At 43.3% G+C, this 14,818-nt stretch overlaps 1 protein-coding gene across 1 annotated transcript; it reads right to left on the reverse strand.

Annotated features, from left to right (window-relative positions):
- Positions 1 to 425: 425 nt before the first annotated feature.
- vwa1 (von Willebrand factor A domain containing 1) lies at positions 426 to 8,686 on the reverse strand. The gene is made up of 6 exons (XM_062541669.1): positions 8,257 to 8,686; positions 4,418 to 4,975; positions 3,135 to 3,461; positions 2,655 to 2,930; positions 2,106 to 2,390; positions 426 to 1,802 (listed from the first exon to the last, which is right to left on the reverse strand). The coding sequence occupies exons 1-6, from the start codon at positions 8,342 to 8,344 to the stop codon at positions 1,774 to 1,776; spliced, it is 1,563 nt and encodes a 520-aa protein (XP_062397653.1). The 5' UTR covers positions 8,345 to 8,686; the 3' UTR covers positions 426 to 1,773.
- Between the last annotated feature and the right edge of the window lie 6,132 nt (positions 8,687 to 14,818).

The following is a 14,818-nucleotide window of genomic DNA, read 5'->3' on the forward strand; positions in this document are numbered from 1 at the left end:
GAAGTAAGCAAGAAATGGTCTTGGTACTAACTGCACAAATAATGTGAGAACTTCTTTCAAAAAGTTTGCTTGTTAGCCCAGTTAACAATAAACTCGACAAAATGAAATAGGAGTTTAACATTTACGTTAATGTATAGACAGAATGAGCTTAAACACAACAACTCTTGTTGACAGTGAATTGCACACTAACCCAAGTCGCACATTTTGTATTTTAATGTAAGCACTCTAAACACACTAGAAAGGCAATAATCAGTCAAGTTTACTTAAATGGATAGTAAGAAAATGAAGGTGAAACTATTGTGATGAGAGCTTCTACTTTGTAAAAACCAAACAGGTGTGTTGGAACTACAACTGTTACATGATTTTAAGTGTGAGTTCATTTATCTCTTATAGCACCAACAAATAGAATGACCTCAGCAGACAGTAACAAACAAGAGCGTGCCAAATCAATGCCAGTCCTACTGTACAATTAACACATCAGGAAAAGCCAAGCAACTTCACAACTGTTTGTATGTTTTCCCTTTTGAATTGACCATTCACATATTAGTCAGACATGTCCCAATACAGATATCTAGCCACTACTCAAGGCTGTTTCCTTAAAACAATTTGGAATTTTGCAGGAGCTAATTCTCATATACATTCAGAAACTCAATAGTTTGATATTATATTTTCTTTATATTTTTAGCAGATTAGTGTAGCAGTAGTACAGTATGTGTATCTAGAGTTATTAACCTCTACAAAGGCGCAGTACAAGTACATCATGGCCAAATCCACAGGGAGGCAGTAGAGATGTGTAAACACAGGAGAAAGCGATTTCCTGCAGTTCGGCTGAAAACTTTGTATCCCATACTTATATAATCACAAGGAGACGATTCTGTGGCTTTTTACGAAACTGAATGAGTAACCTGTGATTTAGCTCTTAGCTCCTGGCTGCCTGGACGGTGACGTAGCAAGGCCTTCCTCTACTACACAACAACATCTGTAACATCTTTAGGCTAGGAACATCTGCGAGCTGTTTTTCAAGAGAGGGCAACCACTGTCCATCCCTGACATTTCACTAAGTGCTGAGGTTTAGGTGAGCAGAAAAGCCACAGTGGCGTCAAAATGTGCGGCCCTAGTCTTTTTTTTTTTTAATCCCTTCATACAGTATGTGCTACTTTTCTGCCGAGTTAACATGATTTTCTAAAACATGATGCCCATAGTTTTGCTCATTGTTCCCTTTACAAAGTGGGTTAAAATATTCTGGGTAACGGTGGCATTATTATCCAAAAGGCTCTGAACAATTTGTTCCGTAAGACTTCATTTTCTGTACATTCCCCTTCCCTGCGGAAAAAGGAACTCTTAAGAGCACCTATAGCTACTGAAGTCGGAACCTCTCAGTAGTGCGATTAGTGTGTGTTTGAAGTGACGCAAAGTAAATGCCAGTGGTAGTTCCGAGGTTTGAGGGTCTGTTTTCAGTCAAAGGCAACAGAGTGCAGATTGTAAACGTGTGTGAAAGTGTGCGTGCGTGGGTGTGTGCATGTGTGTGCGTGTGTCTGTGTGTGTGTGTGTGTGTGTGTGTGTGTGTGTGTGTGTGTGTGTGTGTGCGTGTGTGTGTGTGTACGCAGGCGTGCATGTAGGCATGTGTGTGGCTGTGTGAGAGACGGAGAGGCCTCTCGTCTGCTGGCGATAAGTACTCCAGTGATTTCAGAGGTCTGCTCTCCCGTCTCCAGCCTATCCTCCCATCCCATGTCAAGATGCTCATTGGCTGGCTTCTGCAACAGGGCTCATGGGCTATGATTTGTAGCCCCAAGTCAATGCATCTGCACACAAAAACATAAACGTTACAAACTTGTTTTCACACCAACAGCTGGCTTATGTCTGATGATCTTTTCGTATGTTATATGTTTGTATGTATGATTTGTCCACGTCTTCAGCTGCATGTACAGTTAAAGATGTTTTTAAATGTACAGACTTTTGATGAACTTTGAACTCACCAACTAAATACTACTAACTAAATAATGCTTCCATTTAACCTATTTATTAACTGATTTTTTAATCAGCGTACTAATCTTGAAACCTGCACTTCAAATACCAGTGCCTTGGTGAGGAGGAGTCGCACTAACCTTTGAAGTGGGCTGTGCAGCACAGACCCTCCCCTCTGGCCGTACGGTAGACGGGCGATACGCAGACGCGGGTGCTCGGCGGCACGTTGCTGAGCGTGGTGGACAGGGAGCTGGGCGGGAGGTACAGCGTGGAGCGGTCGGCGGCGGCCTGACTCACCCGGCGGCTTCGATCGCCCTCCCACGTCACCCAGTAACCCCGCAGCCCCTCCTCCGCCCCCTTCCACTGGACCTGGACGGAGTCGCTTCCTACTGTGGTGAGCTGCAAATCCGCAAGGGCTGGCAACACTACGAGAGCGAGAGGGAGAGAGAGAGAGAAGGAAAGGGGGGATAGAGAGAGAGAGAGAGAGAGAAAGAGAGAGAGGGAGGGAGAGTAAACGAGAGAAAAGAGGGAGGGAAAGAGAGAAGAGGGAGGGAAGCAAGCAAAAAATACTTTAAAGGCGTGGTGGAGGTTAAAACCCATTTCAGCTTGAGAACTTTGCCTCCCTGACATTTCGCCTATAAGCTAGCTACCGCAGTCCCACCCTGCCCGCGCTCCTTCTCCCTGCGTACCTTCCTGGGTGCAGACTTTGACGGACATGGCCCTCTCGCCGCCCGCCGCGTGCTTGGCGCTCACGGTCACCAGGTACTGCGTGTCCGGCTGCAGGTTGCGGAGCACGGTGTAGTTCTGCTGCTTGTTGACCTTGGCGATCTGCAGCTTGCCGGCGGGCAGGGCCGAGTACTCCACCTGGACGCTCTGCACCGAGTCCGGCTGCACGGGGCCCCAGCTCACCCGCACGCTGTTGGCCGTCGACTCCGACACGGTCACTGTAGCTGGACTCAGCACCTCTGCGTGGGGAGAAGAAATATATTGATGAGGTGTGAGCATTATAAACTGGAAGGGAGAGGAATTGAGCAAGAGAAAGCGATGGCTAAATAATCCATTCCATGTGTTTTAAGTGTTACACTATTATGCTATTTCCTGTGTCTCTAAGTAATTCCCTGTTCCGCTCTGTGTTTCCGGACACAGCATTTGTCTCCCACTCGGCTCACCTGACTGCGTCGTGAAGTAGGTGGTCATGGTCTTCAGGATGCCCAGGTTCGACTCCGGCCTGAGGGTCACCTTGTACTTGGTGTCCGGCCTGAGGCCCGTGAGCTGGGCAGTCTTGGCATCGCCGGGCCGGCTGATGCGCTGGTGGTGTCCGGCGCCGGTTCCGGGACTTGTGCCGGGGCCCCCGGCGGGGCCGGTCTCGGCTCCAGAGGGCTCGGGGCCAAACCTGATGTCATAGTAGCCGGTGCCTGCCAACACGGGCCGCCAGTGCAGCGTAGCACTGCGGGTGGACACATCTCGCACCTGCAGCCGCTCGGCCCTAATTATCTCTGACACGGCGGGGTGGCCACAGACAGACCAGCAGAGAGAGAGAGAGAGAGAGGGAGAGGGGGAGTGAGGGAAGAGGGATAAGAGAAGTATGTGTGTGAGAGAGAATTAGACAGACAAAGAGAAGGGGTTGACACAGACGAGAAGAATGTAAGAGTGAGGGGAGGGAAGTAAGAGGGATAGGAGAAGTGACCGAGAGAGAGAGAGAGAGAGAGAGAGAGAAAGAGGGGGGAAGTTTAGTCAGACACAAGGACTGCAGTGCATTCAGAACACCATGCCATGAACCCCACATCTCAAAATAGACAAGACTGTCAGAGGATGCTTTGGTGATGAATTACCGTCTCTTGAGGGGTTTCACTGACACTTGAATAAGTAACTCTGGCCATTGCTAGGGAGTCAATACCATATTTACCTTCTGCCTAAAAATAATGCACATGTACACAATTTACTATGTACGTATGTTGCGCAGTACGCAGGACACAAATCTTTTGAAAGTGTTTATGTGTGCGCGCCTGGTTGTTATCCAATCTCCACAAGGAGAAAATGCTCTCTATAAATACACTTGTCTGGCACAGTGGGGGGCAGGAGGGGGTGGGTGCTGAGAGAGAGAGGGTTGATGGGAAGGAAGAGTGGCTGATTGAATAATTTCTATATTAATACCTCCTCGCTCTCTCTCTCTCTCTCTCTCTCGTTTCAGGGCTACTCTCCATGTGTCGGCCTCCCCTTGCGTCTCCGTGTCTCCGCGTGTCTGTGTCTCACTGTCTCGCTGTCTCACTGTCTCCAAGAGTTAGCGTCACAGCGGAGGAGCACAGTGGCCTACTTTTCCCAGAGACTGAGTTCAGTGTGTGGCCGTGCAGAACAGGAACAGCCAGCCTTACAAAAACACATCAAAGGCTTCCTCTGTGCTGTTCGGCTGCTCACCCCACACACTGCGAGCTGTGCACTCTGAGGAACTTACCGATGATGGCGTTCCTCACGTCCTCCAGGATGATGTTAATGTCGTCGATGTCCACAAAGTACAGGTGCTCGTCCACTGGTGGGGACACAACTTGGCGTAGCACCTGGTAGTTCCCGTGCCCCGTCGAGACCACGAGCACGTCCACGCCTTCGTCGCGCAGCTCCTTCATGGGCTTGCTGACCTGTCCCGGGTCCACGCCGTCCGTGAGCCACAACAGGACCCGTGGCAAGTTGGGCCTAGTTCCGCCCGGGATCCCTTGAGGCAGGAGCCGCTCGCCGGCTATCTCCAGGGCCTTGACGGTGTTGGTGTCTCCGCGCAGCTGCTTGACCTGGCGCAGGGCCTCCTGCAGGGCCTGCTGGGTGCGGTGGGCCTCGAAGCCGAACTCCACGCGCGGCTCGGTGCCGACCAGCAGCAGGCTGAAGCGCACCTCCTCGGGGCCCAGGGTGAAGGGCTGCAGCAGCTCGGCCAGAAAACTGACCATGTGGGAGAACTCATAGGACGCAATGCTGCCGGACGCGTCCAGCAAGATCAACACGTCTCCCTCGCAACAGTTCAGCACTACAAAAGGAGATGAAAACAAGAAATGAAGACGAAGAAGAAAAGAAACCAAGGTTAAGTTACCAGTTGCACACGAATGGAGGTTAACTGCCCATTACATTGGATAATTTGTTGATTGCATAAACAACTCGAAAAGCACTAAACAACATGTGCTTGTGAGCCACAGTAAAACAGGATAAAAGTTTCAATAAAATAACTTAGCTGGTGTGCAATGTGGAAAGTATGCAGCTAATTAAAAAACAGTCACATATTTTTATGCAACTGTAATAATATTTTCATGGACTTTGCTAAGCGCTACCGCTACTCATGTGGGGTGCAGACAGGAAAGATGAGTGGGTGTTGAGAGAAAGGTGTGGAAAAGAGAGATAATGCTGAGAGGGTGAAGACATGGGATGGAGCTTGCCTACAACAAACACGCTGCATTTAACAAGAGAGGTTGCAACAACCGCCTCTTCATTATGGTAAAATGGTAGGAAAGTTGTGAGCCATTTAAGGGTAGTTTGCGGTTTTTATGTGCAGCTCCAGGCATGGGAACATTATCCTATAGGAATGTTGTGTGTAATATCGGCTTACTTAGTACTGTGTAAAAACATATAAACAACACTACAAACATTCCCACAATGGACTGTGCGCATGTATAAATGTTTATTTATTTATTTTTTGTAAAACATACTTTATTCCGTACATTCTCCAGATCCTTCATGCCTGCTCTCCCTCCCTCCTTATTTTCCAGTGTTCTCCTCCCTTCCACAGATGCACACACACGCATACACACACACACACTCTCGCTCTCTCTCTCTCTCTCTCTCTCTCTCTCTCTCTCATACACACACACACACACGCACACACATTTCCACTAACACCAGAATCCGATGCACACAAACTTCCTACAGCAGCCAGATTCCTTTGCGCTCACCCTCTACCTCCTTGGAACAAAACTGTCACAATGTCATTAAAATTTTATAGGGTGGGCGTTAGAGGGAAAAACCAGGGGCTAGGAGAGGTAAAGCAACAGCAATGAGAAAGAGAGAGAAAGAAAGAAAGAAAGAAAGAAAGAAAGAAAGAGAGAGAGAGAGAGAGAGAGAGAGAGGGAAATGAGTGAGAAGCAGGTTATTTGAGAAGGATCAGAGGCGGGCTGACACACACTAAAAATAAAGACAGGGAAAGCGTTAGATTTAGAGGGTGCGCAATAAGGGGTGAAAGATGAATTGAAAATATTTGTAAAGGCAGTAGTGATTCTTTTGCCAGTCTCATGGCTTTGCTGGCAGGAATTGGCTTCTACATTAGAGGTGAAAATAAACATAAACAGATGGTGAAAGGGATCAGGAGTGGGAGAACAGCAGGACTACTGGATATTAATGGTGTGTGGAGGAGGGGGAAGGCAAGAGCAGGGAAGGAGAGAGAGAGAGAGAGAGAGAGAGAGAGAGAGAGAGAGAGAGAGAGAGGGACAAGGGAGGTGACTTTTGGCAGTTACACATAAGAGGAGGTGGAATGCTCTTACTATTCCAGTTCTGATTCCAATAGTAACACAGACAGAGAGGGAAAGATAGATAGATAGAAAGAAAGAGAGAGAGAGAGAGAGAGAGAGAGAGAGAGGCAGGACGAAAGAGGGAGCTGGTGGGTAGAGTTACGTAAAAGCAGGGTAAATACCAGGACATTCTGCCCACTGGTGCACTGCAGGCAAAAGTGCCAAGTGGGCATCTTCTGGGCCACGGGAATCTTGGCAATGTCTTATTTTAGTCTGTTTTCAGACACCCCCATTGCTAAGTTGAAGATACACAAGATTCTCCAAATGTATGTTAGAAAATAGGCCTGTTTTTAACAGCCTAGTTGCTTGTGTGTGGTCTGGAATCTGAGTTCACAAGATGGATACAGATTCAGGGGAGGTCATTTGGATTTAATTAGTCACCCTTTTGTTTTCTGGGCCAACTCAACATCTATCCAAAAACAGAATGTGGTTCAAGTTGAAAATTACATTTATAATACCCCAATGACTAGCTGATATAATTTCTACTTCTGCACCACGATGCAATTAAGCAATCTTTGGGGTTTTTCACCAGAAGAGAAAATGCAAGTTGAACTTCAGAGGAACTGGAAAGAGCAAATACCTTCCATTAATGGTGCTGTGTCATGTTCACTTCTTTCTCAACAGATGACATATCTACCTTTATCACATTTTTTCATTTGATAGTGTGCAGGGAAACGGGTCCTTTGGAAATATCCCCCAATTTTATGGCCCTCATAACCTTTAGTTCGCAAAGGAAAAGCCCACTTTCACGTCCTTAACCTTTTAAACGGCTAACTGTTTTGTACTTTGCACCTTGGGGGGGAGTGTGCAGTGATCTACAGCTAATCATGTAGAATGGCCCTTTAGGTATCACTGACCTTTGCATATTTGTTCTGAAGGGTCAGGGCTAATGGTGAATGTTGCATGGAATAGGTCTATGCTTATCTCTGAGTAGAGCAGACCAGAGGCAGAGAACTGAGGGCCCCAGAGAGATGGACACTGGTGCTAGTCTGGAGAGGAGCCTTATGGTATACTATTGTGATAGGGTGTCACTCGATTTACTAAATAAGACTGTAGCTGGACCTGTGAGTTGTTTACTCTCTCTCTCTCTCTCTCTCTCTCTCTCTCTCTCTCTCTTTCTCTCCCTCTCTCTCTCTCTCTCTCTTTCTCTCCCTCTATTGTGTGTGTGTGTGTGTGTGTGTGTGTTTGTGTGTATATGTGTGCATGCGTGTGCGCATGTGCGCACAAATGTGTGCATACAGTACATGCCTATAGGTTTTGGAAACGGCCATACTGTATGTGTCCACAGCATAAAGTCATAGACCACACCAGAGTCGGATAAAAATATTTAAAGGTCCCTGTCTACAGTATGTATACATTTTTGGCCCACAGAATACCCGTTTCATGAACACCATGGCATATTTTAGGATTATTTTTCACTTACAGAAATAGAGATGATAAATCTCGTGTCAACATTAGTTCAATTACACAGGTACCCAATCAGCAACACCCAAACTATTTACAGGAATCCTATTTAAAGATGTTTGCAAGTAACAATTTGTATTGACTATAGTAAAACAGAATCTGAATTTAGTCATCTGCTATCTTTGTTGATCATTATGCTGAAACAAATCTGAGGAATCTAGTCAAATTAATAACTGTTTTCCTGTCTCGACAAAACTTTGATGAATGGAACATAGAACAGTTCACCTTAGTGCATTCTGCCATGTTAAAAACTCTCACGCGATCACCTTCCCGGCCTGAAGCGACTCACCTGTGTCAGGTACTGTTTGCGAATTAGTCCTACACAGAAACACGCTGGCAAAGAAGAGCGTGAGAATAAACCGAAAACCCATTGTCATTTATATGAGAGTTTCAGAGACGTAGAATATTTTCCACCAAGCTCTCTATGACAAAACGTTCATTGCCCGAACCGTCGCTCCAGCTCAAAGCATAGTTGTGCATTCCCCGTCAAACATTGCGCGTTTCAAAACCATAACAGGATTTTCAGAAGACTGCTGAGAAGTCTAGTCCAAAAGTTCTTAATGACTCCGTAAGACTTGTATTTTGCCGAAAGCTAATATTTTTCATAAAATAATCATAAAAGAAATATTATCTGAAGTCTGGGCTGATTCTCCAAGTTCCTCCCTTCGCTTTGAATCAAACGAACAACAGAACTTCTCGTGCGCTCCTTGGCGACTGAACGCGCCTCATTCATACCCGTTCTCGCTCTCCCTCCCTCTCTCTCTCTCTCGCTCCCTCTCTCGTCTTAGTATAGAAAGGGCAGTGGCCAAGCCTCGTCAGTCTGGACATGTGCCAGGTTGTTGGTCATTGTCATTATCTTATTTCATATGTGCTTTATTAATGGAAACATGAGGCAAACTTAAAACCGTTACCGTAAAACAGCATTTAGGCTGTCGTCCAAGTTCATCGCCTCAAAATGTACATAATTAAAGGACATCTGGACCCATCTGGCCCAATTAAAAAGAAGGCATCCTTGTCGTCAACATGACAGACTAATGTTTTTGGCAGGACAGACTGAGGAACTTAAAGTGTATGTGCATTTGGCGTACAGAAATAATCTTTCCGTCTGTAGTCTTGGTGTCTGACCATGAATAGGATCTTGCGTGTGTCTTCTTGACTAAAAATAGAGCGCCTATATTCTCAAGAGGTGTAAATAATACATTTGGAGTGTCTTAAAGGTTGAATAAATAAATCACTTTGGAATAATTACAATAACAATTCAAAAATACTAAAAGGCTTGTGTCCTGAGTATTGAGGAGTATTTATATTGTGAATCTACATGAACACAAAGAAATTGCAAGGGATGCAACATCAGAATAGATATGTTTAGTTTAGATATCGCTGCCTCAGCTGAATCAGCACAGCAGCTATTGTTGGGAGCAGAACCCGACCACACACCTAGTTAGCAAATACAGACTACCAATAAAGGCCACCGTGAGTAATACAACATTTATTGTACAATCCAGCAGCTGTTGGGCAATACATGTGCTGTCCCCAGTACAATGGTGAAACTCATATCAGTTTAGGAGTTCTGCTCTGCTTCTGCCTCTTCATTTCTGGGTGCAATCTGCATGACACTTTGTATGCACTAGAAGGAGGCCACCTAGACAATTACTCTGTCTGATGAGCTGTTGAGGCAGACTGCCTCACGGTGCTAACTTGTGCTGACACGCAGCCCCCATCACACTGTTCGGTGACTCACATCATATGTGCAGATCCGTGCATGACAGGAGCAGGCCACTGAAAAGTCATCAATCAGTTGCTCTTCTGCACCTGGAACAGCTTTGGGTGAAGAAGAGAGAGAGAGAGTATGTGTGTGTTAGTGTGTGTGTGTGTGTGTGTGTGTGTGTGTGTGTGTGTGTGTGTGTGTGTGTGTGTGTGTTGCAGCTCATGAATGCATGTATAATGTGAGACGTATAGTGGTGTGTAATGGATTTTCTCGTATTTTGTCCTATTTCACTTGTTGTGCAATTGTAATGCCATTGCCTTGCAATGAATATGTTTGGCACATAATGAAAAGAACATTAACTAAAGGGACAGAGATGATGCCTGCACTGTACAATTAGCACAGGAGTGAAACAGTTCATCTGATTTATCCAGGTGAAGATGCTTTCATAAACTTCATTACAGGTGTTGATTGCATGCACTTAAAATTACAATTGTTATGCATTGTTTTAATAGAAGCACTTCTGAGGGCTGTTGACCTCAAAGTGCCAGTGGTTGCCAGTGGGCATGGCAGGGCAAGGAGATGATGGTGCAGGGACCGCAGGGAATGGCCATGCCCAATTATGTTTGCCCTGGCATAATGGAAAATCAGGGTAGGGAAAGGCAGGAGTCATTTCTGAAAACCCACGTTACACAAATTGGAAATCTCTTTAATGGTTGTGTTTTCACGTTAGACATAAAGTGGGCTAAAACGTTACAAAACAGCAATAACTCATATTTATAATAGTAATAACAACAGTAATAACCTCACAAAACAGTAATACTAATATTTGAAAGCTCTCACATGAAGTTGTCTACTGAGCAGCACATTTACTTATAATCATATAATCGACTTATAAACAAATAATTGTTCATCTGAAACCATTTCTCATTACTTTGGCTTTAAAAATATGGTGGATAGCCTGAAACCTTAATAAAAGTGAGCTTCTCAGGATTTGTTTGGTCAGATTGTTTGTTTAGCTGTGTTTGTTTATCGTACAGTATGTGATGTGGTTTTGGTGGCAGGAAAGCATTCCTCTGCAGTTTTGTTTGAAATAAAACTAAGAGAGGGATGAGCAAACACAAGGGGAGGTCAGTTTCATTCAACCTCATACTGAAGATTACGAGAAAACACAAAAAAGTCAGTGAGAGATTACGTGCACTGTAGTGCAGGGGTGTAGTGGTGAACTATGAATTCTGTAATCGTGGTAAGGTGGATGGTAAGTATCAGATTTTTTAAAAAAGTAATTCAGAACATGTTTGATGATGGTGGAGGTTACTGTCCAATGTCTGTAATAATACCAGTGGTATTAAATGGTTCCTTGAGTGTTGATGAGTGTACATATTGTGAATCAATGTAGATAATACAGTGTGATTTTTTAATCTTAAAAGTTGCAATTGGTGGACAAAGTGTAATAACTGTAACTAGAAATGCAATTCCAAGGAATTACCAGTGCATGAAAGTGCAAAAATAGATCGATAATGTAGATATGGCTACTAAGGTGTAGCTAGGGTAAACATGGTGGTTGCATAGTTTACAGAGAGTTGATAGTGTGAAGGTAGACAGTTTAAAGCTGAAACATTCCAGTTCTAACTTAATTAATGATTTCTATTCATGTTAAAATGTTGATTAGCTAACTTAGCTAATGATTTCTAGCAGTTACGCTAAAAATGCTAATTATGCTAGCAATGCTAACTTTACTAACAATGCTAACCAGGTTGATTAGCTAACTTAACCGATGATTTCTAGCAGTAATGCTAAAAATGCTAACTATGCTAAATATGCTAACAATGCTAACCAGGTTGATAAGCTAACTTAGTTGATGATTTTTTGCAGTTATGCTAAAAATGCTAACTATGCTAACTAGCTAACTTGCTAATGAGGACTTTTATTTTGAAACATTTGTTGCTAGGGTATCCATGGTGGCCACTATCAGGAAACAAGAAGTTACTGCAGTATAATCATGTTGGTTGCTATGGAAACGGTCATAAACACTTAATTTTAATGGTTGCTATGTTGGTTGCTAGGTACATGGAGGTTTCATGTAGTTGACTGGAGGCATAGTGGATGATAACTGACAGTTGGAATGGTTGAACAGTTCAATAGTTGAGTAGTTTCAATGGTTAAATGATTTAATGGTGTATTATTGCAGTGAGGACTTTTATTTTGAAACAGTTGTGGACAGAGGAAACAATTGACAATTCACTGATCTACATAAAGAATGATGGAGCGGCAACAATGGGATAGTCTAGCCCTTCTATCTTTCTTTATGTAGATCATTGAGGATCGAGGCCCGAGGAGCGAGTGAGGACATATAAACGCTGCTTGAGAGGCACCCACAGTAAATACTTGTATGTAGATAGTCTAATTAATGTTGATAGACAGAATGTTTAATGGATGTTGATAGGCAGATTGTTTAATAGATATTGATTTACAGTTTAATGGGTGGATGAGTGAATGGTCTGAAGAAGATGAATGGATAGAAGGTTGGATGGAATGTGCCTTATATTCTTGTTAAGAGAGACACTGATACAGCTCTCTGAGAGTAGTTGATACAGGTGTAATCAATTTAACTGGCTAGTCTTAAGAGAACCATAGTGTGCTTAAAGCCTGAGACAGAGTAAATCATTTAAAAGTTGAATGTAGATAGTCTAATTAATGTTGATAGACAGAGAGTTTAATGGATGTTGATAGGCAGATTGTTTAATAGATGTTGATAGACAGTTTAATGGGTGGATGAGTGAATGGTCTGAAGAAGATGAATGGATAGAAAGTTGGATGGAATGTGCCTTATATTCTTGTAGACTGCAGAGACACAGCTCTCTACTGAGAGTAGTGGATACAGATACAGGTGTAATCAATTTAACTGGCTAGTCTTAAGAGAGCCAGTGTATGTAGCCTGAGAGAGAGAGAGAGAGAGAGCTGCTGCACCTGGACTGGCCACCTGGCGTAACATTCTAATTGCTGCCGTGATGTCATAATGAGCAATGTTAAGTCTATGGGGAAATGTTTAATAATTTTTAATTTACAGTTTAAAAAGTATAAAAGTTACAAAGTTTAAAAATATATTGCACAGGTCTCCTTAGTAAGACCTACGTAGCAAAGTTTGAATCAAGTTTCTACGTTAAACGGTTCAAGCTGAATTGCGAGCGTTAGAAGAAAAAGAATAATAATAACTAGAAATGCAATTCCAAGGAATTACCAGTGCATGAAAATGCAAAAATAGATAGATAATGTAGATATGGTTACTAAGGTGTAGCTTGGGTAAACATGGTGGTTGCATAGTTTACAGAGAGTTGATAGTGTGAAGGTAGACAGTTTAAAGATGAAACATTCCAGCTCTAACTTAACTAATGATTTCTATTCATGTTAAAATGTTGATTAGCTAACTTAGGTAATGATTTCTAGCAGTTACGCTAAAAATGCTAATTATGCTAGCAATGCTAACTTTATTAACAATGCTAACCAGGTTGATTAGCTAACTTAACCGATGATTTCTATCAGTAATGCTAAAAATGCTAACAATGCTAAATTTGCTAATAATGCTAACCAGGTTGATTAGCTAACTTAGGTAATGATTTCTAGCAGTTACGCTAAAAATGCTAATTATGCTAGCAATGCTAACTTTATTAACAATGCTAACCAGGTTGATTAGCTAACTTAACCGATGGTTTCTAGCAGTAATGTTAAAAATGCTAACTATGCTAACAATGCTAAATTTGCTAATAATGCTAACCAGGTTGATTAGCTAACTTAGTTGATGATTTTTTGCAGTTATGTTAAAAATGCTATCTATGCTAACAATGCTAACTATGCTAACCATGCTAACTAGCTAACTTGCTAGTGAGGACTTTTATTTTGAAACATTTGTTGCTAGGGTATCCATGGTGGCCACTATCAAGAAACAAGAAGTTACTGCAGTATAATCATGTTGGTTGCTATGGAAACGGTCATAAACACTTAATTTTAATGGTTGCTATGTTGGTTGCTAGGTACATGGAGGTTTCATGTAGTTGACTGGAGGCATAGTGGATGATAACTGACAGTTGGAATGGTTGAACAGTTCAATAGTTGAGTAGTTTCAATGGTTAAATGATTTAATAGTGTATTATTGCATTGAGGACTTTTATTTTGAAACAGTTGTGGACAGAGGAAACAGTTAACAGGATATGTAGTCTTCTGAGAGACTGTATGCTTAAAGCCAGAGAAACTGACAGTTGGTGCCCAGGTGGCCGGCCACCTGGCATAAGATTCTAATTGCTGCCGTGATGTCATAATGAGCAATGTTAAGTCTATGGGGGAAATTGTAATAGTTTTTAACTAATAGTTTAAAAAGTATAAAAGTTACAAAGTTGAAAAATACAAAGCCCACATCGCGTAAGTAAGACCTACGCGACATAGTTTGAATGGAGTTTCTACGTTAAGCGGTTGAAGCTGAATTGCGTGCGTTAGAAGAAGAATAATAAGAAGTTGAAGAAGACTAGGAAGAACAGTACAGTGCATTTTCATGCACTGTAATAAGAAACCTAGGAAGAACAATATAGTGCATTTTCATGCACTATAATAAGAGGTGGATAAACTGTGTTTACTATACATTTAGCCTCCACTACAGCCCTGCTAGAATGAAGTGAGAGCAGATTTGAGAGGTTTTTGTTGTGGCTGTAGCCTACTACACTGCAGGTGTGGAGGGGTATGTGTTTATCTGGTAACTCCAACCAAAATCTCAGCTCGCATGAAAGGATAAACACTTGAGCCTCCTTCTTCTTCATGCGCCAAAGCAGCAGACGTAAACAACGAATGTCCAAGTAAACTATAAATAGTTGGGAAGTCCAGGGCAGTTTTCCTGCCAGCGGAGTCCACGGTCGTTAGCTACCTCCGAGATGCCCGCAGTCTTCCTGCTTTCTTCTGACCCCCTGCACACCTGCGTCACCACTGCTTCCCTTTCTTTCAGCCCTAATGTCTGCACCTTCCTCATCCCAAGGTTCGCTCGACAGTGGCGTGGGTGTACATGTGGTCCCCTGGTGTCGGGAATACCGGCCAGTCACCACGTGACCGTGAGTTGTTGAAATGAGGATATTGTCTCAAATGGAATAGATGGAGACATGAG

Source organism: Sardina pilchardus, chromosome 7, assembly GCF_963854185.1.
Source record: "Sardina pilchardus chromosome 7, fSarPil1.1, whole genome shotgun sequence".
Classification (NCBI taxonomy): domain Eukaryota; kingdom Metazoa; phylum Chordata; class Actinopteri; order Clupeiformes; family Clupeidae; genus Sardina; species Sardina pilchardus.

Excerpts from the sequence above, each read along its gene's own strand:
- vwa1 (XM_062541669.1), bottom strand. The coding sequence starts at position 8,344 with ATGACAATGGGTTTTCGGTTTATTCTCACGCTCTTCTTTGCCAGCGTG. Across the intron at positions 4,976-8,256 it reads GCAAACAGTACCTGACACAG|TGCTGAACTGTTGCGAGGGA; the intron begins GTGAGTCGCTTC and ends CTCCTTTTGTAG. Across the intron at positions 1,803-2,105 it reads CTGCACAGCCCACTTCAAAG|ATGCATTGACTTGGGGCTAC; the intron begins GTTAGTGCGACT and ends TTTTGTGTGCAG.